At 36.4% G+C, this 27093-nt stretch overlaps 1 protein-coding gene across 10 annotated transcripts in view; it reads right to left on the bottom strand.

The window, feature by feature from the left end:
• espn (espin) overlaps positions 1–27093 on the bottom strand; it is a 101639-nt gene that overhangs the window by 38501 nt on the left and 36045 nt on the right. For 6 of the 10 annotated variants that reach the window (XM_049485545.1, XM_049485542.1, XM_049485543.1 and 3 more), the window contains exons 5-9: positions 26826–26957; positions 24039–24059; positions 22101–22329; positions 18704–18978; positions 1881–2039 (exon numbers count right to left, since the gene is read on the bottom strand). In XM_049485545.1, coding sequence (XP_049341502.1) covers positions 1881–2039; positions 18704–18978; positions 22101–22329; positions 24039–24059; positions 26826–26957 — 816 coding nt within the window. The remainder of the gene's footprint in view (positions 1–1880; positions 2040–18703; positions 18979–22100; positions 22330–24038; positions 24060–26825; positions 26958–27093) is intronic. The other 4 variants (XM_049485544.1, XM_049485551.1, XM_049485550.1 and 1 more) reach the window with 1 other exon arrangement.

The raw sequence follows: 27093 nt of genomic DNA on the forward strand, positions 1-27093 counted from the left end.
ACGGATTTGTGCTGTAATGTAGCAGGTGAGAGAGAGACCAGCTAGGCTGATTTGGACCAAAGACAGCTGGCAGCTACATCCACACGCACAGGAAGAGACCGAGGTCATGTGATCACCACTTTGAGCCTCTGTTTGTTTTGCTCTTGTAATTAGCACTAGCGCTACCATCTGTTAAGATGGAGCTTGTGTATTGTGTTGGAGTACCTTTGTGAAACTGAACTGCTATTTTTAAAAACAATTATATAGATTAAAATGAATAATAGCAATAATTAGAATAAGAACAAACTACCACCATTTAGCTGTCAGGATGGAGTTGGTGCAATGAGTGTGTATGTTTGTGGAACCGTCCAAATAACAATCTATAATAATTATAATAATATGGAAATACAAAAAATGGATTAACATTAATTAGCAATATATAAATAATACAAAAATAACAGAATAATAATTAAAGCAATAATTATTGCTTTACATACAGCTCTGGAAAAAAATAAGAGTTTTTTTTATTTTAACTAATTGTAAACCTGGAATATTATCAAGAGGAAGATGGATGATCACAAGCCATAAAACCAAGCTGCACTGCTTACATTTTTTACACCAGTAGAGGCATAAAGTTATCCAAAAGCAGTGTGTAAGACTGGTGAAGGGAAACATGCCAAGATTAGGCCCGTCACAATAACAATATTTTGTGGACGATATATATCGTTCCAGAAATTATTGCGATAAACTATATTATTGTCATGTTAAGATTATGCCACTGATGTAATAATAATAGAATGAATAGAAATAGAGCCTAACAAAGCAATTATACCATTTTAAAGATAACAGATTTTATTAATCATAATTTGGGAAATATATGCTTTTTTCTTCAACTACTGCAGTCACTGCAAATTGTATGGAATTACAGTTATTGAAGCATTGGTCACTGCATGACTGGCTAAAATACTGTTCAGCGTTATATATGTAAATAAATAAACAAATAAACATCACAGACAATATCACGATTATTAAATATTATTGAGGTCAAGTCCATTATATTGTACGATAAATCGATAATTTAATTTTTGTGACAAGATGCATGAAAACTGTGATTAAAAACGAGGGTTATTCCACAAAAGATTGATTTCTAAACTCTTAAAACTTTATGAATATGAACTTGTTTTCTTTGCATTATTTGAGGTCTGAAAGCTCTGCATCTTTTTTGTTATTTCAGCCATTTCTCATTTTCTGCAAATAAATGCTCTAAATGACAATATTTTTATTTGGAATTTGGGAGAAATGTTGTCCGTAGTTTATAGAATAAAACAACAATGTTCATTTTACTCAAAAATATACCTATAAATAGTAAAATCAGAGAAATTGATTTAGAAACTCAAGTGGTCTCCTACTTCTTTCCAAAACTGTAGATTTTTTTCATAAAGGTCTTTGCATTTTCTTAATTGTCTTATTTTTTTTCTAAAACCTGTACTAACTAAAATGGTACAAATGGACATTAGGTTACAGGTTACAGACTGACAATCATAATTAACTATTTATTTGTATGAAATGAGAAATGGCTGAAATAAGAAAAAAGTGCAGAGCTTTCAGACCTCAAATAATGCAAAGATAACAAGTTTATATTCATAATCTTTTAAGAGTTCAGAAATCAATATTTTGTGGAATAACCGTAGTTTTTATGCATTTTGGCATGTTCTCCTCCACCAGTCTTACACACTGCTTTTGGATAACTTTATGCCACTCCTGGTGCAAAAATGTAAACAGTTCAGCTTAGTTTGATAGCTTGTGATCATCCATCTCACGCTTGATTATATTCCAGAGGTTTTCAATTTGGTAAAATTAAAGAAATTTTGAATATGAACGTGAATTTAGCAGTAGTTTACCTCCTCGCTGGGTGCCATGGTTCTGCAGGGGCGCTGGTCCGTAGTATCGTTACCCAGGGTCTTGTAATAGTCCCCAGTGCTGGGCTGCTTACTGAAGCTTCGCGACTTTCTATTGGAGTCCACCCGCCGCAATCTCTCTGGGTTTTCCCTTGTTGTCACCTGGTGGCAAATAAACCAAGAACAATTTATTAGTATTAATGCTAGAAGAGGATCATTGGGGGAACATGGGCCTTTTTTGTATATCTTTAATGACATGGCCTCTATCATAATACATATAATGGAGTGTGAATAGGGAATTGTTCATTATACATTTCATATGATTATATATTTCAATTATTTTTTATGTTCAAAGTATATCACAGACCATGACCCAAAATCTAAGCTAAAGTTAACAAAAAAAAAATGTACCCTGTAGAAGGGATTCTAATAGATTTAGCAGACAGACTATCACTCACTTAATCACGGTGTGTTCTTAGATTTCAAGATTAAGTTTGAGAAATGATAAACAGACTAAATTAAGGCTCATTAATACTTCATTTAAATACAAAGATAAATATGTGTAACTGCCCATGTGCTTTTATGTGTGGTTTATATTGGCATGGGTGCTGAGCAATATATGCACTAAAGTTCAGAGTCAACATCCAAAGTCTCTGACAACAACAAACAATGGCGATGGTAGTGATGAAATGCGATCAGATGTTCCAACATTAATGTAAAGCACAATCAATTACAGTTGTGGTCAAAAGTTTACATACACTTGTAAAAAAACATAATGTTATGGCTGTCTTGAGTTTTCAATAAGTTCTACAACTCTTATTTTTCTGTGATAGAGTGATCGGAACACATACATGTTTGTCACAAAAAACAGTCATAAAATTTGGTTCTTTCATAAATTTATTATGGGTCTGCTGAAAATGTCACCAAATCTGCTGGGTCAAAAATATACATACAGCAACATTAGTATTTGGTTACATGTCCCTTGGCCATTTTCACGGCAACTAGGCGCTTTTGGTAGTCATCCACAAGCTCCTGGCAAGCTTCAGGTCGAATGTTTGATCACTCTTCTTGACAGAATTGGTGCAGTTCAGCTAAATGTGATGGTTTTCTTGCATGAACCCGTTTCTTTAGCACTGTCCACATGTTCTCAATGGGGTTTAAGTCAGGACTTTGGGAAGGCCATTCTAAAACCTTAATTCTAGCCTGGTTTAGCCATTCCTTTACCACTTTTGATGTGTGTTTTGGGTCATTGTCTTGTTGGAACACCCAACTGCGCCCAAGACCCAACCTTCGGGCTGATGGTTTTAAGTTTTCCTGCAGAATTTGGAGGTAATCCTCCTTCTTCATTATCCCATTTACTTTCTGCAAAGAACCAGTTCCACTGGCAGCAAAACATCCCCAGAGCATAATACTACCACCACCATGCTTGACAGTAGGCATGGTGTTCCTGGGATTAAAGGCCTCACCTTTTCTCCTCCAAACATATTGCTGGGTGTTGTGGCCAAACAGCTCAATTTTTGTTTCGTCTGACCAGAGAACTTTCCTCCAGAAGGTTTTATCTTTGTCCATGTGATCAGCAGCAAACTTCAGCCGAGTCTTAAGGTGCCTTTTCTGGAGCAAGGGCTTCTTTCTTGCACGGCAGCCTCTCAGTCCATGGCGATGTAAAACACGCTTGACTGTGGAGACTGACACCTGTGTTCCATCAGCTTCCAAATCCTTGCAGACCTGCTTCTTGGTGATTCTTGGTTGACTCTTGACCATCCTGACCAATCTCCTCTCGGCAGCATGTGATAGCTTGCGTTTTCTTCCTGATCGTGGCAGTGACACAACTGTTCCATGCACTTTATACTTGCGTATAATTGTCTGCACAGTTGCTCTTGGGACCTGTAGCTGCTTTGAAATGGCTCCAAGTGACTTCCCTGATTGTTCAAGTCAATAATTCGCTTTTTCAGATCCACACTGAGTTCCTTTGACTTTCCCATTGTAGCTTTTGTAGCTGAGTCTAATCACTGGGTCAAATGAGCCCTATTTAAATGGGCTCATGAGAAGTCAACAGCTGTAGTCAATCAGAATTACTTACAAGAAGTGAAGAGGCCATGACATGAAGCTAATTTGATTGACACAACTCGCTACATCACCAAAATTGACAAATTTTGTTGCTGTATGTATATTTTTGACCCAGCAGATTTGGTGACATTTTCAGCAGACCCATAATAAATTTATGAAAGAACCAAATTTTATGACTGTTTTTTGTGACAAACATGTATGTGTTCCGATCACTCTATCACAGAAAAATAAGAGTTGTAGAACTTATTGAAAACTCAAGACAGCCATAACATTATGTTTTTTTACAAGTGTATGTAAACTTTTGACCACAACTGTAGGTCCTAAATTAGTTAGCACATGGCTTGACTGCATGCATTTTACCAGGCTAAAGCCCTATCCTGACAGGATTTGTTTCTCAAGGAATCCTGGGGTCATTTTTTTTTCCCGTCCGGAACGACCATGTATGTGTTTTTTTCAGACGTCCTCTGAGAAAATTACAGGGTGAATTATCTACTGTTTTTTCACTGAACTCTGAGGCCCTCTGTTATTTTATTCCTGTCCGGACGCACATCTCTGAGTTTCATCACCTCATGTTTAATAAAATAGCTATTTCTCCAATGCTACGCACCATAATTTTCCACAGAGATCCACGTAAACACAACAGTAAGTGGAAATAGAGGAGCTACTGAACGCAATGTCATGTGACCGAAAAAGCCAAAAAACGTACTAGTCCTTCTGTTTTTTCAATTGCAGTCCAGATACAAGAGTTTTATCACTGAGTAGAAGTGTGAAATATTTTTCACAGACGTCCCCCTGAGAAACTAATACCATCCGGATAGGGCTTAAGAAGTAGTTTGGTGAGTATGTTCACTGTGGACCTCTACCTCACTCTACCTTACTCAACCTCACTCTGCCTCCAGCCTCCTTATGACACATGAGCACAGTCTGCAGTGTGAAGAGCTCCCTCTGTTGCTGCAAGCGGGTAATGCAGTTTAAGTTTGCTGTTATTGATGCTTTTTCATTAAAACACTGTGATATTACAATAAAAATAAAATTAATCACATAGCCGTGATTAGTTTTTTAACAATGAAAATAGCTAAAATAGCTTTTGCTGGAGGTTATGTGTTCACATTACCATCACTGTTGCTTTACTATTTTGGGCTGTGAGGAAAGGTTAAGTAGACTGAATGGTTAAATATACAGTACCATTTTTTTTTAAACATATGAAAACAATTAAGGGACACATATGGAATTACTAAGTACACAAAAATATGTTTGTCCTCCACAATCTCCTGATCTAAACCTGATGAACTGAGATGGTGATTTGGGATGAGCTGGAGCTTCACAGTGTGAAGGAAAAGCAGCAACTATTGTTCAGCATCCCAGGAACACCTTTAAGACGCTGAGAACTATTCCAGGTGAGTCTACCTCATGAAGAGACTGAGATTAAAATACCAAGAGTGTGCAGATCTGTCCTCAAATATAAATGTGACTAATTATAAGAGTCTAAAAGTATAAAACATTCTATTATTCTACTTGTACTGTCATTTTTTGCCATATTTTGTACTATCCACTGTCAACCAGAGAAAAATTGGTTTCTTTTGTGAGTTCTTGTCACTCTTGACATTAACTTGTTCAGAAGAGGCTCAAAACAGGATTTTTGCAAAGCTGCTTTCTGATAACATGCGTTGTAAAAATAAATGTATCCTGAACTGAAGTTTTGCATAATATGAAATCTGTATGCCAGAAACTTTAGAAAGGTCCTTGAGTTCCAAACTTGAAGTTATCAGATGTACAACAGGTGTATTTTCCAGACACAGCCATGCAAATTCTGACAAAAGAAAAAAAAAATCATTTTCATTGTCTTTTAAGCTTAACAAGATCTTAATTCTTTAAATTGATCCAATCTAATGAATTAATCCTACATATTTATACTTTATTTAAAAGATATTCCTCACACCGATGAAGCTAAAGATGAAAACAGAATCCTGATTTTAAGAAAAAGCCAGTCTTGCTTGTTCAGGTAATGTGATTCTCCAATTCTATCTGAAGTTGTGGCAAAGCTTCACGTGATTTAGAGAGATTCAGTCCGCTGAGACCGAAGCAGAAACAAAAAGACTTTTCATGGCCCGCGAGCTGACCTTTAACACAGCCGTCTAAGCTTTACCATGCTAGCGGAAGTTATGCAGACATGGGCTTGGGTGAGAGTCTGAGCGACCCCTTGTAGGGTGTTTCTGTAACACTGCACTCTAGTTCAGCATGCATGCTCTCACTTTCTTCTTTTGCCAGTCACCCAGGTGGTGCGATTCGGTGGTTGAGATTTCATCTGGCCTGGGATCAGTTTTTGCTTTCCCTATTACCAGGATAGCTTGACACAAAATGCTAATGCTGCTAATAATGCATGAGCGGTAGTAGGGAGCGGATAGAATTCTGCACATGAGGTAATGCTAAGTGCTCAGCACTAGCTTTCATTTATTGCTAGCCCTTTTGATAGCCATTGCTAGCCTGCCAGAGGTAAGAAAATATTTAAAATGTTTAATGATTTTTTGTTTGTTTTGGTCTATTCAGTGTAAAAAAGTGACATTTAAATGGGTTAAAGGACTGCAGAGATGCCCATCTTTGGAAACCCTACAGCCCTCCTACTGGAAATTTCCATGTCTTCCAGAAAAAAGCAACACTGCTTTTCCTGATCTTGATGGATTTTACTAATGCAAAAAACCCTGTATTTGCATAAGCAATTGCACATTACATAACAACTGAATCTTACAAAGAAAAAACTTACATCCCTTTACAGCATCCCAACACATTATTTACTGATGAATAAAAGAACACAACGAGGTGAAACGGATGACATTAGAATAGACTGATAGGACCAGCTTGAATAATTAAAAAGTAAAACAAACAGCGATTATTATGCAGGGAACAATTTACTGCCAATTACACATGACTGAGGGCTGATATATAGTCTATATAGCAAAGGCTGGAGCAGGGCAATATATTGTAATTGTAAATGTTGGTGTATTCAAAACTAATTTATACACTGCTTACCATCTATGCCATCTTTTTTTTTCGGGGAAAAAAACACAATGTGTGCAATTGTCTTAGATCTATAATTTTTATTAAAAAAGATGCATTATTTAAATACACAGTTAGATATTTACTATTCAAAAATACATCATGCTGTGTATTACAAAAAAATACAAATGCTTGACCGGTCACAATATCTATATTTGTTTGGATGATATATTGCCCCAGAAATAACTGGGATAAACAATATTATTGCAATTTTATTACACTAGTATTGTATATGATAATATAATAGCATAATAAAGGACATTTCTTAAAAATAAATCAATAAGAGAAAATGACTGAGATTAAATAACTACTTGTGAAAATCACTCCCATTAACTTTTTACTAAGTAAAACAAAATAGCCAATATTGAGATCAGCAAAAATAATTGAAGTCATGTCCACAAATCAGTAATGTGTCAATTATCATGATAAGTACACTAAAGCTTTACATTGTTCTTCTTTCAAGTCTATTTTACCATACAATATTGTATATCAACATTTTTCTTCAAAAATATTTTTAATAGAGTTTTTAATAATATCACCCAGTCCTAATGCAGATTTAATCTAGCACATTTTAGCTTTGGATTGCCCTTTTTTAATTATCTGAGTAATATTACTCATTTCCTATTTAAATGAATCTCTAAAGTGTAAAAATATATATTTGTGACTTATAAGCAGATTTCTTAAAAAAAAAAAAAAAAAAGATAATGGCGATACTTGCATAATGTCAGCCTGACTCTAGTTTTAGTTCAAATTTACAACTAGTATTGCCATGAAAATAAGAAAAGTCACATTAAAAATAAAACATTTACACATCTCCCACATTAGGCTTTGGCCCACTTGTACGACACACTTGTACTTTAGCTACAACATCACTTTGGTCAAAAACAAACAGGGCAGATAACGTCAGCCTCCATAGACAGACTATTCTATAGATGCATCAGGCAACAGGACCTACCTAATGTCTATACGTATCTTTGCCATTAACAAATACTGACTCAGAGGGGCAAATTAGCCTTTCATGCTATGTTCAGCTCTTTCAGTGGGCAATTTGCATTGTTGACTTAAACCCCTTCCTCGCCCTTGTCTTGTCCCAGCGTAACGTGAGCTGGTCCAGTGCAGATGGTGTGATTGTCATACCTCAGGAATCGGTGCCTGAAAGGCTGTAATGAACTCTATCTACACAGCACAGATGTGTCCCATCCAAACATACTTGCTTTTAAGCACCTGTTCAATTTGTTTCATTACTCATCATGCATGCTCTTCCTGTGGTATTGGTAAAGATATATATAGGTCATGCTAAATCCTTCCTGGTTTTATTTTAATCACAACAGATAATGACAGAAACAGGTATCTTTCTTCAGTTTAAAACAGAACAAAAGGCCTTATTGTCTTACTGTCAGAACAAACTCAACACAATACTAAATACATTTAACACAAAGAAGCTCCTATCGCATCAATCCAGTTTATGCTCTGCATACATATAAAAAATAATCAAAGACTTGACCAAACCCTTCAAAACCCCTTATCTAAAACACACCCTTAACAAATAAACTAAATAAAGCCTCTGTAGAAGCCACATAATATTTAACAGAGGGTCTTACCCTGTCTCTGTGCCGGTAGTCCAGTCAGTCTCAGAGAAGCTGAGAAGATAGTGGATGCACAGGTGTCACCAGATCCCCATTCCGCTGCGCTGTGTGACACTCTACCTGCCGCTTGTTTTACCTTTCCCCGCCTTCTGCCCCACGCGCACCAATCCCGGCCCGGCACAGTGACATCACTGCCTATGCACCAACTAATCACAAGCTCCAGCGGCCGGGGCTTTTCATGCAAAGCCCGGTTACACGAGCACAGGGCATGGCCGCCCAGTATCACATCTACAGCCAGCTTACCGATTGCACACTGCTGGCAAACGGGAATCTGATTACAGGCCAATGTGAACAGCAGTTTCATAGCAATGGTTCAACTGGTTTGTTTGACGTTGCTAATACTGGGAGGGACTAATGGAAATGCACTGGTGATGGATTTAGGAAATCTGTCTCTGGTAAAACCATTACATGCAATACTGAAAAGGGGTTCTGTAACCATATTGTTTTTTTTAAACATAAAACCATGAAAAGAGACATTTAAGCATTTACGGCTCCATGTATAAACATATTGCCTTTACTAAAAACAAATACCCTTTTTTAAAAATGATATATTGCGTACCTCCACAGTCTCAGCAAAAACGGTTTTATATTTAATACTAAAAAAGGATCTTATTCGTTTTATTTTGATGATGTATAAAATATTGTAGAAATGTTTAGCTATACAACTGAAAGAATGCTTTACAAATATCTGATATACACACACACACACATACATACATACATACAGATTAGACACCTTTTGAAGTACTATATTTTACTTTAGAAACAACTGTTACATATTTTTGCCTTCCATTTTAGCTTTCAACCAACTGTATGGAAACAATAAAATTACAAATTTTGGGGGATTTACATTTATCTAGCTGGTCCTTAAATAGACTGGTCACTGCTTTAAACCCTCTTTTTTAATTAAAATGACAAATATGACAATAGATATATTGAAACTATTAAAAGTAAATAAGAGACCTTAAATCAATGGATTTTAAGGTAGTGGTGCCAGTGACTGCCAATGGGCAGTGTCGCTTGGTCCTTTTTCAGCATATAATAAATACTTCAGCAAAATACCACTTTGAAATATCGGCCATATCAAGGCATCAGTCTAAAAAGACTGATTTAAAAATGAAAAATTATCATTATCATAATTATTAATAAACCTTTGAGACCTCCTCTTTTCAGACAGTTTAAGACGTAACTTGTTTATTCCCAGTCTCAGCAAAAACGACTCTATTTGGTACTAAAAAAAATTGTTTTGGTTTGTTTAAGAACCATTTAAATAACATTTAACCAGGCACAGAATATTGTTTAAGAATTGAAAGAGTTATTATTTGCTTTATTAAGGAAGCCTTAAGAAACCTCCCTTTTTAAAGTTGAATCAACTTTGTATTGATTAAAATGTACCACTTTAAAATAAGACTACCTTTATAGAGGGTTTATAAATGGTTTACAATTAGTTTATTAATGGTTACTAATTAGGTTGTAAATGATTTAAAAAGCATTAATAATCAGTTATAACACATACGTAGAAAGGGCAACAATATAGATGGCTGTGGGTTCACTATTTGGCAAACAACAGGTCATTGTTGCCCTTTCTACGTATGTGTTATAACTGATTATTAGGCAGATTTTTAAGGCATTTACAACCTAAATAGTAACCATTAATAAACTAATTGTAAACTATTTATAAACCCTTTACAAGGGTAGTCTTATTTTAAAGTGGTACCAATTAAAATACGTTAACTTTATTTTTACCAAGTAATTTTTATACTACGGCAGCTGGAGTTATTAAATGGTACAGTGAGGCAGAATTTTGAAAAGCTGCTAAACTTAGATGTACTGTCCTAAAACCTTAGCTTAGCTAACTTTTCATTTTAAATTGGATATGCCACCCCATGCTGATGACTCAAACGTCAACTGATATTGAAATAAATGAGATGACCCCAAACAAACTAAAGTCCAGTAAGCTCCATTAGGATAAACAGGAGCCAGTGTGCTGTGCCAGGAAGTGGTTGTCATGAACACCTGTGTTGCTATAGTAGCCAGAGTGGATTGTTTTCCTCGAGCATGCTTACTGTTGCTCCGCTGCTTTCTCCTCCTTTCTAGGGCAAACAATTAATACGTTTCAGTGTGTGTGTGTGTGTATACGTGTGTGTGCACATATAAATGAGGAGGCAAAACCATCCACAACTACACCATCTATGAGGTAGGACCCTGAGTAAAAACTGTAATCCAGTGTGTAAAGAGAAAGTGATAAAGAGAAAGTCTCTCTCTATATATATATATATATATATGAATAGGTGCGTTCCTCTACATGCCCCCTACAGGCAGAAGAGTGATTAATATTTAATAAGAGTAATAAGGGCCAGCCTGGGGCTGTCCACCTGGGAGCAGGTGTGTGAGTGTATGTGTGTGTGTGAGTGCATGACAAGGGAGATGAGGGGGAGGTGGGTTACACTAATTAACCTTCCACTTTAGTTGATGCTGTATCAGGCAGCTAACGAACATATGAGCCGGGGGGCCGGAACTGGCCCTATAAAGGTTCTAATCTAAAAAGATTTGGTTAAAAGTTTAATCTTAAAACTTTCGTTTAAGGCAGAAATGTATTTTAAGATTTTCTGGTGTTTTATTTTATTTTATTTTATTTGCAATATTTGTAATTGTTCTACAGCTTTACCTTTAGGGAAAGGTGCATTATCAACTACAACTACATTAAAATGTATAGTTAAAAAGGCAATGTATTTATTTAAAATAATTTGTATGATATGTATAAAATATAAGTAAAGATGAAATTAAATTTCATGCATCTATACATCTGTAATTTAATGTAGTTAAACACACGGCTGCTTTTCAAGAGGGCAGATGTAGAATTACAGCTTTGTTGCGCACTTTTTGAAGAGGAGTGAAATACACCCGAGAAAAAACAGCCACAAACATACAAAACTACCCACAGAATGGAGTAAATTAATATTTCTTGTTAAATATGTCAACTAATTTGAAATATCAGTTGAATTAATCAACAATAGCACAAACTGTAGTTAATCTTTAGTTAGACCATAGTTAATATGTCATGGATCTTTTTAAGAACTGTGTGCATGTGTTAAAATGGGAATACAGAGAGTCGAGAGTGACGAGGACAAAAGTAATTTTTTGGCAGTGTCGTTTCGCCATCCAATTTGAGGGCATGCAACAAGAATGTGAACGATAACATTGGATTCACGCGTCTTTTGCAGGTTTTGCCTAGGAAAGTTGGTTTACTTAGTGGTGATACTGGGCAGTTATTTCTCTTTACATAAGACTAGGCTCTCATCTCTATGAATAGGGAGAGGCCTGTTTCCAAATTGTAGGTACAAAATAGTAAAACACTTTAGAAATAAAACATGCTGCCCTATGTTAGCTGTGTGGCAATGCTCATTGCTTTCTTAACCCTGCCAACAGTATTTTCTGGCCTTCCGCCTGCACTGTTAAAATAGCAAAGACCTTTATATCTACGAATATATCTATGCTGATGGGCGCATCATTGACTGATGACAACCTAGACAACAGTCAGATTTCATCTTACAATCTTCTATCCGGGTCATTGCTATCTTGGCAGGGCATGTGCCCAACATGCGTATATCTGTGCTTGTTACACAAACACAGACATGCAGCAGTGCACATACCCAACTTTTACATCAACAATAAACTGAATACTAAAAAATAATACAATCTGGCTCATAAAGGGAATGGCAAGTGACAAGCTGATTGGTTTATTTCTGTGTATATAATAGGGCTCATATTGTTAGATCTCCTGGGTTCCTTCATTAAGACCACACCTAGATTCATTATGATAGGATTACCAACATAGCAAAAAGTAAATGATTAATTCATGGATGTGAGCCTAGGAACAGTGGGAAGATGGTGGTAAAATTGCATTGTAGAATTTTAGAATTATTTCAAGGCATGGTATAGTAGATAAAGGGTTACATTAAATGTGCTATGATCAATAATACTCCTTTGGTTTTATTGGCTTAGATCTGTAAGTAAATATTTAAAAAGTATGTATGTAGGCTGACCTCATTAGTCCTGCCTGATTAGATAGTGTAGTTATATGGGTCATTGAGAGAAAAGCTGCATTCCAAAGCCCAGGCTGCAGCTGAGGTAGGCTGAACTTTTATATGATAAAAAACCTGTTCCAAAACAAAGAACCATTTATGGAAGTTAGATGTTAATCTACACAGAGTTCTCTTCTGAAAACTGTTTATTTGGGTGAGTAAAGCACTTCTGTTTATTTTCAGTAAACTTAGATTTCCAGATTTCCACTAAGGCTTGGATGCAGCAGCATTAGCATTAGTGGCTAACTGCTAGCACTACACTGAGAAACCCTGTGTCTTCCGGTAAGCCAGGGTGATATTAGATAGTGATTCATCCCATGTAGCTTGTTTTAACACGGTAAACACGCAGACTGCAGTCAGATATCCTCACCTCTGAACGACGAAAACAGCTAGCACTTAGCAGAGTTAGCAGCAGGCTACAGGCCAATAATACTCACTTCTGAACAGCAAAAGAGCTAGCACTTAGCACGGTTAGCAGCTAATGCTAATGCTGCCTCAGCAGTGCTAGGCACGGTAAGCAGCAGGCTACAGGCAGATAATACTTACCTCTGCTACCGCAAGATGTAGCACTTAGCTGTTAATGCTAATATTGCTCCAGGCTTGGTGCTGGGGAACTAAACTGTAACTTCTGTATAACCCTGCACTTCAGTGGAGTGGATTTACGGCTTCGTAAATAAGGCACACTAAATTATAAGGCACACTAATGATTTTTGTGAAAATTGTAAGATTTTAAATGCGTCTTCTGGTGCAAAAAATACAGTATTGTGTTTACTTGTATTTACCACAAAATATACTGTACTGTACAACACTGTATCAATATAACAATTTAAATTGATTTGAAATGAAGGGAAAAGCCTTCAAAGCATACAATTTTAATTAAAAAAGCTACAAAGCCCCCCCAAGGTTTTGTTTCACAACTGTAAAAGCCAGGCCTGTCAGGTGACTTCACTACGCTGCCTTGGACTGTTCCATTTTTGTAACCAATAGGCTACTAAGAAGGAGTCTTCATAGCACAGTTCATAGCACATGACCCGCCCTAACCCGACTGCAGCAAGGTTTTGGAACACAGCTCATATCAGTTTTGTCATTACATGGATAATAAATGAACATGATGGTCCTTCAGCTCAACCCATCATCTGCTTATAGTTACAGGATATTCTGAGCAGTTAAAGTGGCACACGGGTTATCAAGGCAGTATCGAGAAGACAGAGGAGTCAGTGTTTGGGTTAGGGGTGACAGAAGAGGTCTCAGTTAGGGGTTGTGTTACTGTTAGTGTGATAGACAGGTAAGGAATGCGTATTAATTATCTATCTCCTCTTTTTTGCACTCAGTATACAGTTCTGTTACATATTATTATTAAATATTATTAATGAAATTTAAACTGTGGCTACTGCAGGTGGTTCGATTTTCTTTTACAATGTTCTCAGATGGTAACAGGTTTTCTTTGATAAAACTGATACTGATATTGCAATCTTCAATGCAATATATTTTTTTCTGTATAAACCTAAAAGCTTTAAGAGCTTCAAATTAATATCTTAAAAGTAGATCATGGTCAAACAGGAGGAACCTGTTATGGGAATGGACTCTTGCAATCCTCTAATATCCGATCCTGGATTTTTCTGTTGATATAAGCCCCAGTCAGTACACACAAAAAAATGTATTAAGCTTAACTAACTTTCCTAAATGCAATATGCAATATGTTATTAATGCTGTTGATCCTCTGCAATTAACTTATCACTGTTGGACAATAACAATAACATAATGGCAATAACTATTCTAATCTGGCAGGTGTTTATTTCATTATATTAATTATTATTATTTTTATGAAACACTACAATCTATTTACATTAAGGTCCATCTGCTATAAAGTTGCTGTTTTGGAGACACACTGTTCATGGGCAACAGGGACTATATGAAGCTCTGAAAACCTACTTCAGCGTAGCACAGTTTAATTCCCTCAGATGACCCAGGAGCTCATTTGTGTGGGAGTGCTGGCACAGTTAATTAGTTAAATGAATGTCAGGTCCATCATACAGCACATCAGTAGAAGCATTGAGAGTGCTCTGCTACTGGAAGCCCTCATTAGGATAAGAGCACAAAAGCTTCATTATGTGCTTTTGTGCTGATTACTCAACATTGGGAGAGATGGGCCTCAGGTTTCGACTGGACTACAGTCAGGCAGAAGTTGTGCCGCCTTGCTACACTGACTAGCTAGAATTTGCAGTGGCCTCTGAGGACCACCAGTACACCAGCATGTATATTGTATACTGAACGATTTCAGTATTATGAAAAATATTACATCATTTAAAGTTGTAATCCAATAACACTGCTTTGTTGAATCACTAAGGTTTTGTATTTTTAAAGTAACATCATACACAATAAACTGAATATGGGCATAGATCCTTATATCTTTTTTTTCACATTAACTTATTTTGCTAGGTTTCATTTTATGAAGAAAGGACCCATAGAAACTTCCAGTAAAAAGGTAAAAATGTTCTCTTATTTATCTTAGTTACCCCCACACTCTTTCAACTGTTTGTTTCTCCTGCTTGTGTGTTATCATTTCCGGTCATTTCATATCCCATGATTTTTGGTTGTATCACATTTAAAGTGAATGCCACTGGAATAGCTACTGCTATGGACACTAAATAGCCTGTTGGAAAGTTGGGTTAATGATTAATGTTAAGACTTGTGCTATATCATAAACTAGTTAGCATTTATGCTAATGTCTTATGAAAAGCGAAAGTCAGGTCAAGTCATAAAGCACAAAGCATGAAATTATACTACTGCTTCAAAATGTTTGCAAAATTTGGTTGATGCAGCTCTAAAAATGTGACCTGTGTAGAAGTTTGAATTTTTGGTTAAAAGTTTATGGACATGTGGCAGTTTATCACAAATTATTTTTTTTACCAAGGCACTTTGCCTTTTAATATATATATATATATAATTTACCAAAGCTGAATACAAGCAGAATTCAGATCAGGTTGGGTTTGAAAATGGCAAAAACAGCCCTTCTGCGATATGGCTGAAGAAGTGAAAAGATCAAATAATATATTAAGATTTTTTTTAAGCAGCAGTGGCAGACCCACACTCCAATCGCACCCCAGTACGAGTTGATACAAGTTGCAGAGGGCTAGAACACTAATGATAGCTGAGGTAACTCAGCCTTAGCATTTGTTTGTTTACCAAAAGACTGTCTGCTTTTCTCTGTGTAAGTTTCACTTACATGTGACTTACGTAGGAGTGTTGAGTTAAATGTATAATTAGAATAGCACTAATGCAGTAAATGTATTACTAATATTGCAATGCTGAGGTACATTTATGACTGGAAGCGCTCTACTGAGGTAAATTCATGACTAAAATTGCACTGCTGAGAAACTTATGATGCTGAGGTCAAGGACATTGAAATACATATTTAAAATAGTACTTTTATGATTGCTTTTTTATTTAAAAGCAAGACAGAAATGCATTTAGGCTATTTAATGTTTTTAATGGTGATGAGTAAAGCATGCTATATAAAGTCACACAATCAAAATAATAGCCCTTATTCACTCCTACGCTTATCAGCTCTGTGCTGACTTATTGTTCCTGTGCTTGTTCATGCTTGATGTAATGCTTCACAGGGTTCTCGCAGTGTATAATGAGACCATGTGCTGCGGACATGCTACTATATATACACCTCCTGACGAGGTTTCAGTAACACATCACTGAATACAATAAACCTCAGGGGCTCAATTGAGCCCTGTTTGATAAGCGCATTCGGACCACACACCATTCACCCTTGAGATTACTGGATTACTCCCAGGCATATTATCCACTCTTATTCATTATCCTCTGCCCATTAGGATAAGTATAACATCTTATCTTATTCTTCAAACATTTTCATTCCATACAGCAAGGTTTCTAAAAGCTTCATTCAATCAGATAAGGGCTAGGAGGCTACTAAACGCTGCGCTTAGTTTTGTGCAGAACTCTTTCTCCAAGAAGAGCCATGGTTTCAAGCTCATATGTTTTCTGAGAACGGTGTGCTCCTTAGGGTAATGAATGTAAATATACTATATGGACAAAAGTACTTTTCTAAAAGGACGAGACAAACAGGGTTTGCCCATTTGCACATCATTGTCAGCAATGGGTGCAATTATTCTTAAATATGTTGTTATGAGACGGGGTTGCCACAGACATCTGTACATACTGTAAAAGTGTATAATAATGCTTTAAACAGGACTTTCCCAACATGCTTTTCTTTGCATTTTGTGTTACAGAATTGAGATTGGTAAAAAAAAGGCTGCAATCAACTAGGCATTGTTACATTATATCCTACTACATGAGTTCAACTTAATGGTGAAAATACGATAATCTAGGACATAGGTCGGCAATAAGCGTAAACATCTGGCCCGTGCGGTTATTTGAACTATAATGAATGATAAAAAAAAGAATAATAAAACGCTTTCAGGCGAACTTTAGTTTACACGTCTTCTCTGTTTCTCTGTCTTTCTTTCTTTTTTCTTCGTCCTGGGTTTACCTGCTTCATTTTCCAAAAACAGATTTTTTGTGTGGCCCACCACGCAATGGCTTGGAAAATATCTGGCCCGCAGCCAAAACTAATTGCCGACCCCTGAACTAGGACATGCTCTCTAGGGTTGTCAGAAAATATTGTTATATCGAAGTATCGCAATATTTGGTTTAGCAATACTGTGTCGAATTTTAAAAAACACAGTATTCTATTTTAATTATTAGTGTTCAACTCTGTGTTGTACTTCTCTTTTTCTTTCACATATTTATTTATTTCATAAATTTGATACTGTGTGACAGTGTTTTTAGTTTTCCTAAAATTTGATTTAAACAATCGCAATATATCGAGTTGCTTACAATATTGCAATATATTGTAATTAGGTGTGGGAGGTATATTGAATTTATTTGATTAATCAAACTACTGTTTTAATGTGATTTTCAAAATGGGATAATCAAGAATCATATAGAAGCTTCCAGAGGGAATCTCAGTATTTTTTTGCACAATATTTATTATAAAAGCGGCATGTAAGGTTGAACGGGTCTGCAGAATGATCGATCTATTTTATTAAATGTAAAGGAAACAATAGCTTGTGCATCACTTTAAATGTTGCTGTTCACAAATGTATTTGTTTACAATACTGCCCAGCTGTAATATTGCAATATATTGAATCGTAACCCCTGTATCGTGATATGTATCGTATTGGCAAGTTCTTGCCAACACACAGCCCTAATATTCCCAGACAGAAATTACCAGAAAGACAGTCCAATACTTGCCAATCAGTGAATTTATCAAACTTTTGGACTCAATATAATTTTGTCTCAACTTTCTGGCTCTGATAAACAAACTTTGTTTGGTAACTACTTCATATATTTTATACATTCCCATATAAGCCACATTTCTAAACCAGTGGACTGGAATCACATATCGTCACTGTCCAATTAAAAATTAATATTTTCAAAACAGCAACTTTACAGGAGAGAGAAAAAAACTTTCTAAACTTTTAATGGAAGTCAATGTAAAAAGAGTTAAATTTCACATAATTTTTAAGTATTTCTATTGGTCTGTTCATCAAGAAATTATGGCACATTGTAAAGGACAATTTCTCTGTTTAAATTATGTAGTAAGCTAAAAATTGACTAAAATATTTTTTCATTGGAAAGTGACGATATATAAAAGACACTGCCACTAATTCTCGAAAACCAGACTTTTTTCATCATACCCTTACCCTTATATATCTTTACTGTCACTATGGATTCATAAAGAATGAATTGAATGGTGGTTTGAATTAATCCCAGTCTGTGCAAACCTCTATACATTCTCATTTAAATCAGAACACCCCACATGCATATTATGCAGCTGCACTCTTTAGTCATGTGACACTATAATTAGCCCATGTCCCATGACATTTTGCATGTGCGTGTATAAGAGTTTAGTATAAGAAATACAGGATGTATTTTGTACCTCTCTTTTTTTCACTGGGTCATTGTCCACGTGACGAAGGTTGCTCTTCACTTTCAGAAACTCCACTGACCCCTGCTCCTCGGGCGGCTGTGGTGCGGGGTACGTTGGTGGAGGTGGTGGGATGGAGCTTGGGGGAGGCGGAGGTGGAGGTGGAGGGAAAGTGGGAGGAGGTGGAAGCCGTGCTGGATCCTCTTTCGTTTGCACCCCACCACCAGTCACATCAGGATTCAGCATCTCCATGTATGTCTCCATGTCACTGATGGTGGACTCTTGGCCTGATTTGACAAACAAAAACACATTGTCAGCAATTTCTTAATTTTTCTCTAACAAATTAACTTATTCTTACTTATCCCAATAACAACAGAGCAACACCTTGTACGATTTCAGGTCAGATGGTCCTTCTCATATGTTTAATCTAAATTAATTATTATTTAGTTTGCCTAATAAAATAAGCTACATTGAATTTACTCATAAATCTACTTTTACGGCAATGCACGCAGAGTATAGGGGACAGTTTATTCTAGGCGCAATGGTTGCTGTTTTATGAAAGTAAAACTTTAAGGTGGGTGTTTCTCAGCTTTGCAGCTTTGAAGAGGAGCTAACTACTGTCTTCAACCCTGTATTTACACAGAAGACCAGAATTAAAACAATTAAACTGTTTTTCAGCTATTTTCACATATTCTGCAACTGTAGAAAGGCTGACAAAAATACAATATACAGCTCTGGAAAACATTATGAGACCACTTTAGTTTCCAAATCAGTTTCTCTGATTTTGCTTTTTATAGGTATATGTTTGAGTAAAATGAACATTATTATTTTATTCTGTAAACTACAGACAACATTTTTCCTAAATTCCAAATAAAAATATTGTCATTTAGAGCATTTATTTGCAAAATATGAAAAATGGCTGAAATAAACAAAAAAGATGCAGAGCTTTCAGACCTCAAACAATGCAAAGAAAACAAGTTCATATTCTTAAAGTTTTAAGAGTTCAGAAATCAAAATTTGGTGGAATAACCCTGTTTTTTAATTACAGTTGTCATGCATCTTGGCATGTTCTTCTCAATCATTCTTACACACTGCTTTTGGATAACTTTATGCCACTCCTGGTACAAAAATTTACCAGGAGTGGCATTCCAATAGTTACATTCCAATAGTTTCCAATTTGGTAAAATCAGATAAATACAACCTTTTTAAGTTATTTTTTTTTCAGAGCTGTATATAAAATAAAGGTAAGAAACTATGGGTGGGAAGAAATGTGACAGTTCTCAATCTTTCCACTGGAGGGCACTACCAGCTCAGCTCCCAGCAGGTGGCCCTGACGACACCATGGCAACAGTTGTACAGAGGCTCTTCCAGCTCAGTGAACACAACTTTTCCCACAATTGTTAAGACAATAGTACACACATGCTGCATTAAGCATCCAAGGATGTCTCTGGAGGTTATGGGTTACCGGGTATGAGATAGCTGTGTTCAAAACACACAGGAATTCAGGGAACTCCAGGGGTCAGATTCATGGAGGCTAAATTGATGGCAAGATGATTGTAACAACAATTAAAAAGAGTTTTGTGTGTACTAAAAATATATATTGCTTCATCAAGTGACACAAAATGTATCATGATGATACTTTTAATATTGTCTAATGGTGTAACATTTAGAGGGCCATGACAACATATATTTGTACCTTTTAAATGTTTTTTGTAGACACATTTATGATTAGCATGGCTGCATAGTATGATGTTTTTATCATTATTGGGATACTAGATATTACAATATAGATATTACATGCAAATTCCATGTCTAATATTATTAATGGTTTAACAATGCATGGTGTTTTGATATATCGCAAAATGTACTGCAAATATAACAGTAGAAAGCAATGACTGTTAAAAAACACTGGACACTGTGAAGCTATTCCCTACAATTCCATTGAAATTAAACCAAAATTCTTCACCATGTTGCCAAGTTTACAACCAGAGTCAGTAGAGCTGTAGAGACTAGAGGCAGATGCACACAAATCTATTCATTTGGCATGCCTACCCCCTTCTCCCAGAACAAGCATCTTAGGCCACATTTATTGTGCTCACAACACAGCCTAAAGCATCAGAAAAAAATGGAATAGTCAAGATTCTCCATAAAGTGTAATGTTTTAATGAAAAATTTGTGTGGTTCATTACTATTTATTTAGCATTATATTACAGAATTATTAATATCCCTTTAAATTACAGTTCTGGAGCTATATTCATGTCTATTTGCTGTGACTGAGCTGATTCACTTTAACCCCCAAGCTGTTGCAATTGAGTCAGCATTCACTACTGATAGCTTAAAGGTAAGAGGGCTGGGCAACAAGAAATTAGACCATATTGGCCATTTTACTCTAACATCAGACGTATAGAAATAAAACAGCAAATAATATTGTACGAGTCTGTTAAAGGAGAACTGAAACTGACTTTGGTTGTAGCAAAACATCATAAAGAGTACTAACCTTTGTCGAAAGGTTAGTACTCGCTCAGCTTTACAAGATCCAGTTATTTTTTACAGTTTGTCCAAAAATGCTTTAGAATGGAAGATATGGGGCATATTTTGCCCCTGCAGATAAATTACTTTTTCATCGTTATCCAGGCTTAAAGTAACTCAGCACCTCCTTGATAGAATTCGGAGAGCTCTGATATTTAAAACGAGGCATTATTACTTTAAAAGTGCACAAGAAGCTTATTAAAAACCACTGTTTACAACACGTAGTGTAACTTTATTAACTTTTACCTTAAGGCGCCTAATGCTTCTTGTGCACTTTTAAGTTCTTAATCCCTCGTTTTTGAAGTCAGGGCTTTTTGGAGTCTACCAATGAAATGTGGAGCTACTTTGAGCCAGGATAATGGTGTAAAAACACCAAACTGTAAAAAAATTACTGGAGCTCAGAAAACTGTGGGAGAACGGAGGTGGGCTATTCAACAAAGATTAGTACTCTTTATCATGTTTTACTACACTCAAAGTCAATTTCAAACTGGAGTTCTCCTTTAATAAAATCGACAACACAATACAATCAATAACTAGCTAGTTACCCGATAGCTTGGCTCTAACTTAGTTACTTAATGTAATGCGGATGGGCGGCTCCAGCCAAGGCTGTCAATCAATTCATTCCTAAGAGTAAAATGAGGTGAAAAAGTAATTGCTGGAATTAGACACTGGAGATGGTGAAAATGGAGATGAGAAAAATGACATGAAAATGGCTATTTGTCATTAAAATGTATGATTTTCTAAAGTCATTGGTATACACTAAAACTACTATGACCTTAATTGAGTATATATTCCTATGTGTACATAGACTTTACATGTAACATATACAGATACAAAACCTGTCTGTAAGTAGGTGTCAAAGTGTGTATATGTTCTTCACCTGCTGGAACTCGTGACGGTGGGGAACTCTTCTTCTCCCCCGTGCTGGACTGACTGGAGTTGGCCGAGTCATAGTTAGACAGTGAACTTGAAGGAGAGCCCATGTCAAAGTGGGCAACAGGCGGCCCCGCTGGGTTGAGAGTGGCATTCGGAGAGGAGAGGCCTGAGTCAGGCTGTTTATACTCCAAATCATGTGAGGGATCTCTCGACAAGACGCGGTGTTCCACACTCTGAGAGGAAACCAGGAGATTAAACACAGAACTTCTTCACATTGGAGTTCCAGTGAGCAGCATTGTAGGAATATATTAATCTAATTTGTTGCATAATGGTTTGTGCTAGGTCTGGTACGGTATTCCAACCTTGAGTATCTGCCATTATCGATAACAAACGGATGCCACTTTTTTTTTAACATCTGTTAAACTAAGCTGTTAATAAATGTGTCTAAATTTAGTCATCTAAATAATATCATGTTAAAAATGAGAAACAAATATTCTACTTTACTATAAAGCCTAGAATATTGGCATGCATGTTTAAATGCATGTAGACTTGGGGTCTAGGAGGAACCCAAGTCAGTCATCAGAAGGATTCTTACTTTAGTTAAAAAAGTCTTACATGTTTATGTTGCTGCTGATTTATCAACTGATCTAAACGCAGTTTAACATTACTGTGGTGCTTAAGGGAGCCAAAATTGGTTAGACTTGTTTGGTTACTGATAAAATACATGTCCAATACTGTTAAAATATGATGCACAATCCACATAGAAATGTTTTTCAAATAAAGTAAGACAAATAGCCAAAATAAATCCTTATACTGGAAGGATGTTATGACACATTGTGAAGACTATATAAGCTGGAAAGACTGAATAGTATATTTGAGTTAAATTGCATTAGAAAAAAAAGAAAAAAAAAAAAGAAAAAATATATACAGTCATATGAAAAAATTTGGGCACCCCTATTAATCTTAATCATTTTTAGTTCTTAATATTTGGGTGTTTGCAACAGCCATTTCAGTTTGATATATCTAATAACTGATGGACACAGTAATATTTCAGGATTGAAATGAGGTTTATTGTACTAACAGAAAACCAAAATTTGACCGGTGCAAAAGTATGGGCACCCTTATCATTTTATTGATTTGAATACTCCTAACTACTTTTTACTGACTTACTGAAGCACAAAATTGGTTTGGTAACCTCATTGAGCTTTGAACTTCATAGCCAGGTGTATCCAATCATGAGAAAGGGTATTTAAGGTGGCCAATTGCAAGTTGTTCTCCTATTTGAATCTTCTCTGAAGAGTGGCATCATGGGCTCATCAAAACAACTCTCAAATGATCTAAAAACAAAGATTGTTCAACATAGTTGTTCAGGGGAAGGATACAAAAAGTTGTCTCAGAGATTTAACGTGTCAGTTTCCACTGTGAGGAACATAGTAAGGAAATGGAAGACCACAGGGAAACTGAAATGGCTGTTGCAAACACCCAAATATTTAGAACTAAAAATGATTAAGATTAATAGGGGTGCCCAAACTTTTGCATATGACTGTATAATACAGGCACTATACAGAGGTGTAAGGTTTCTATTCAAGCCCAAAGCACACTAACCAAATATTCTGCAACAAAATAGATTTGCAAACCAAATAAAGACAATAAAATAAAGTAAATGAGAAAATGGCTTTTGAAAGGCTCTGCTGTTAGATGTTGTTGCTAAGGCCTGCTGTTGTCTACTGGTTGCATGCTGCTTATGTTAGGAACTGGAACTATGCAGATAGATGTTAGTTAGTGTTAGTTTAGCGAATGTTAGATGTTAGTTGGATTAAGTAAGTTATATTCTCTGTCATTTGTCATCCAAGGCCTAAGACTTGTTACACAGACAGTTAATAATTGAAAAATATTGATTAACTGATTGTTTGGTACACTATTACATAAAGCATCTGCTTACCAAAATGTTGCAAACAGCCCTCTGCAAAGGAGTAATTCATTAAATATACATATACATGCATGTGTCTACATTGTCAATGGTAACACAACTAATTAGTAGGGGTGTCACGATTCTCTAAATCCTCGATTCGATTTCATTTTCGATTTGAGGGTCACGATTCGATTCGATTCTCGATTTTCTTGTTTTTTTTTCTTGTTATTATTTTATGCCTCATAAAATTTAAATAATATATTTATTATTATTATTATTATTATTATTATTATTATTATAAATATTATAAATATTATTATTATTATTTATTAAGATATATATGGTAATGCCATCTAGTGACTTTTTTTGGTAGCAACAGTGTGCACTATTAAAACAAGCAGTTTATCAGAGCTGTGTGTGGATGGCTGGTGAAACTGCTCATTACATGAAGCTGCAGTTCTTCATCCAACCACTAGCAGCAGCAGCACAAGGCCCCGCTCTCTTCACTCAGTCACTACTTCAGTACAGCCCAGCCACGGGCTACAGGGCTCAGCCAGTCCTTTTTTACTGTTTCTGTAAACAAATAAAGGTTTTAACCCCACTAACCGGATAATACAGCTCACTACAGTTCATCTTTCAGCCCAAGCAGCTAACAGCAGCAGGTTAGAACAGCCGGCACGGAGGCACTGCTCGGATTACATTATAAACAGGTCAGTTAGCGCGCTGCTAACCTCAGGATGTTTATAACTACGGAGTTTAGTGGACACACCACGGCCGCCAGGTAAGTCTTTTAAAGGCTACTGAAGACTATTAAAGGCTATTAGAGTGTAACCCCTGGCTCCCAGGGGTTACAAGAGGTTATTGAAAGCATTATTGGGGGGCAGAAATCAGTACAGGCTGGTTAGATAAGTGATGTGGGTATTGTCTTATAAATATTTACACATAACTTATATCTCTCCTGAAAAGCTTTTATTTTAGTCAGAAACACGCTTGTGTTTACTTTATCTGAGAGAAAGATGTTTTTTTAATTCAATGGAAAGCAACAGGTGTAGTCAATTATAAGTTTAAGATTTTTAATCCACCTCACTGTGATCTATAGTCAGTGTTCTCAAGTCACACTGACACACGCATTTCAGCGAGTTCACACGCTCTCACCTGCGCGCACCCACCCCTCCGTTAGATACAGATACAAAACCTGCGCGCCCAACCCCCGCCCCCCCTCCCCCGTTGGACAGATAAAAAACAGTGATCACACTCCCGCCGACTGCGCTCATGCAGTGGCTATCTCTATTTAAATGAATAGGATGCGCTGTGTTGGTGCCGCGCCATTTGCGTAGCGCGCTGCGCTATTTGCGTAGCGCGCGCGGGAGGGATCGTCGATCCTCTTTTTGACTTCGATACTCGAGATCGTGACCTCATTTCGATTCGATTTCGATAAAATATCGAGATCGTGACACCCCTACTAATTAGCACTAATTTTTTAAACCTGGAAAAAACAAAACAGTGTAAACCAAAGTAACTTTAGAAAGTAGAAAGCCTGTTTGTGGAAAAAATTAAATAACTATAGCATATACATACAGTGCTGTAAAAAAGTATTTGCCCCCTCACATATTTCTTTTGTTTTTGCTTTTAACATTTTTTAGATTATCAAACAAACTTTAACATCACCGGAGTGACCAGCCTATTGAAATTACTTTAAAAGCACATGGATAACTCATCCAAAAGGTCATAAAAAACCTATAGAACTGTGCGTCTCACCTATTATTGAATCAGTGTTAATGATTCAAAAATAAATGCACTTGGTAAGAATGGTCTCCATGAGAGAGTTCCAAGGCAAAAACACTGCTGACCAAAAAGAACATAAAAGGCAAACTTGCCAACAAATATCTTAATGATCCCCTGGACTTTGGGAATATATTCTGAAGACTGACAAGACATACGTATAACTGTGTCCAGTTACATCTGGCATACTATTACTTAACACATCATTTCAGAAAAAGAACATCATATTGAACGTAAAACATGGTGGTGCTAGTGTGATCGTCTTGAGCTGCTTTGCTGCTTCAGGACTTTGACAACTTGTTTTAATTGATGGAACTATGAATTCTACCCTCTACCAAAAAAAGCATAAATGAAAACAAAATCTGTAGGGGAGCAAATACTTTTTTTTGTGAGATAAAGTATTCATTATTAGCATTTAATACTTAATGTGTGCACTGAAAAAGTATTAAACCTGTTTTTTTTTTAAATACCTGAATGAATACATTTGTTTAAAGGATTTTATAAAGATAGGTATATCTTCTATATTAAACTACTCTGACAAGCCACAAGTAATTAGACGGGAACCCATATTGTGTCCCATGACATTTGCCATGTCCCACTGAACCTAAAAAAGGCTGCACTGACCTGTGGGATATGTGTGTAGAGTCTCCTGAATTGAATGTGGAGTCTAATCAGACACTGCTGTCCACTGTGGGTGGTAATGTCTTGCCTTAAGCATGCTGGCCAGTGTTTAAACTCACTCACAAGACACCACCTCACAACTTATACAGGTGTAGGACTTCCCAGGTTTTTCACTGAGTTAATACTACATGACCTATCTACCTACTGTCTACCTACTATCCCATGACATTTGGAACATCAGTGTACTTCTGGACTGTTGTAATCACTTGTGTGTAAAGACTGTCGCGCATCATGATGTGCTGCGCCTCGCAAAGGAACACTGTTCAAAGACCTAAAGCACCTCTACTAAAAACAAGGGGTTCAAATATTTACAGTGCAGCTCGGCACGTCCGGTGTGCGACAGCCCTTACTCACCATGTTTTCAACTGTGCGGAGGTACTTGGCACACTGCGGATGACCGTTGTATTCAGCTAGGTCTGCTGCAGTGAAGCCATCCTGGTCTCGAATGCCTAGGTCCACCCCGTTCACCACCAGAATCTGACAGCACTGAGGAGAAAGAAACAGAGAGATAAGTAGTGTTACATTTTCTCATGGCAGTGGAACCTTCCAGATTCAGAACTACACATGTACAGGGGTACTTAAGCATTAGGATTTCTTAAAGTTATTTTCTTTTTTTTTCAAA

The sequence above is a fragment of the Astyanax mexicanus genome, chromosome 12 (genome assembly GCF_023375975.1).
Source record: "Astyanax mexicanus isolate ESR-SI-001 chromosome 12, AstMex3_surface, whole genome shotgun sequence".
Lineage (NCBI taxonomy): Eukaryota > Metazoa > Chordata > Actinopteri > Characiformes > Acestrorhamphidae > Astyanax > Astyanax mexicanus.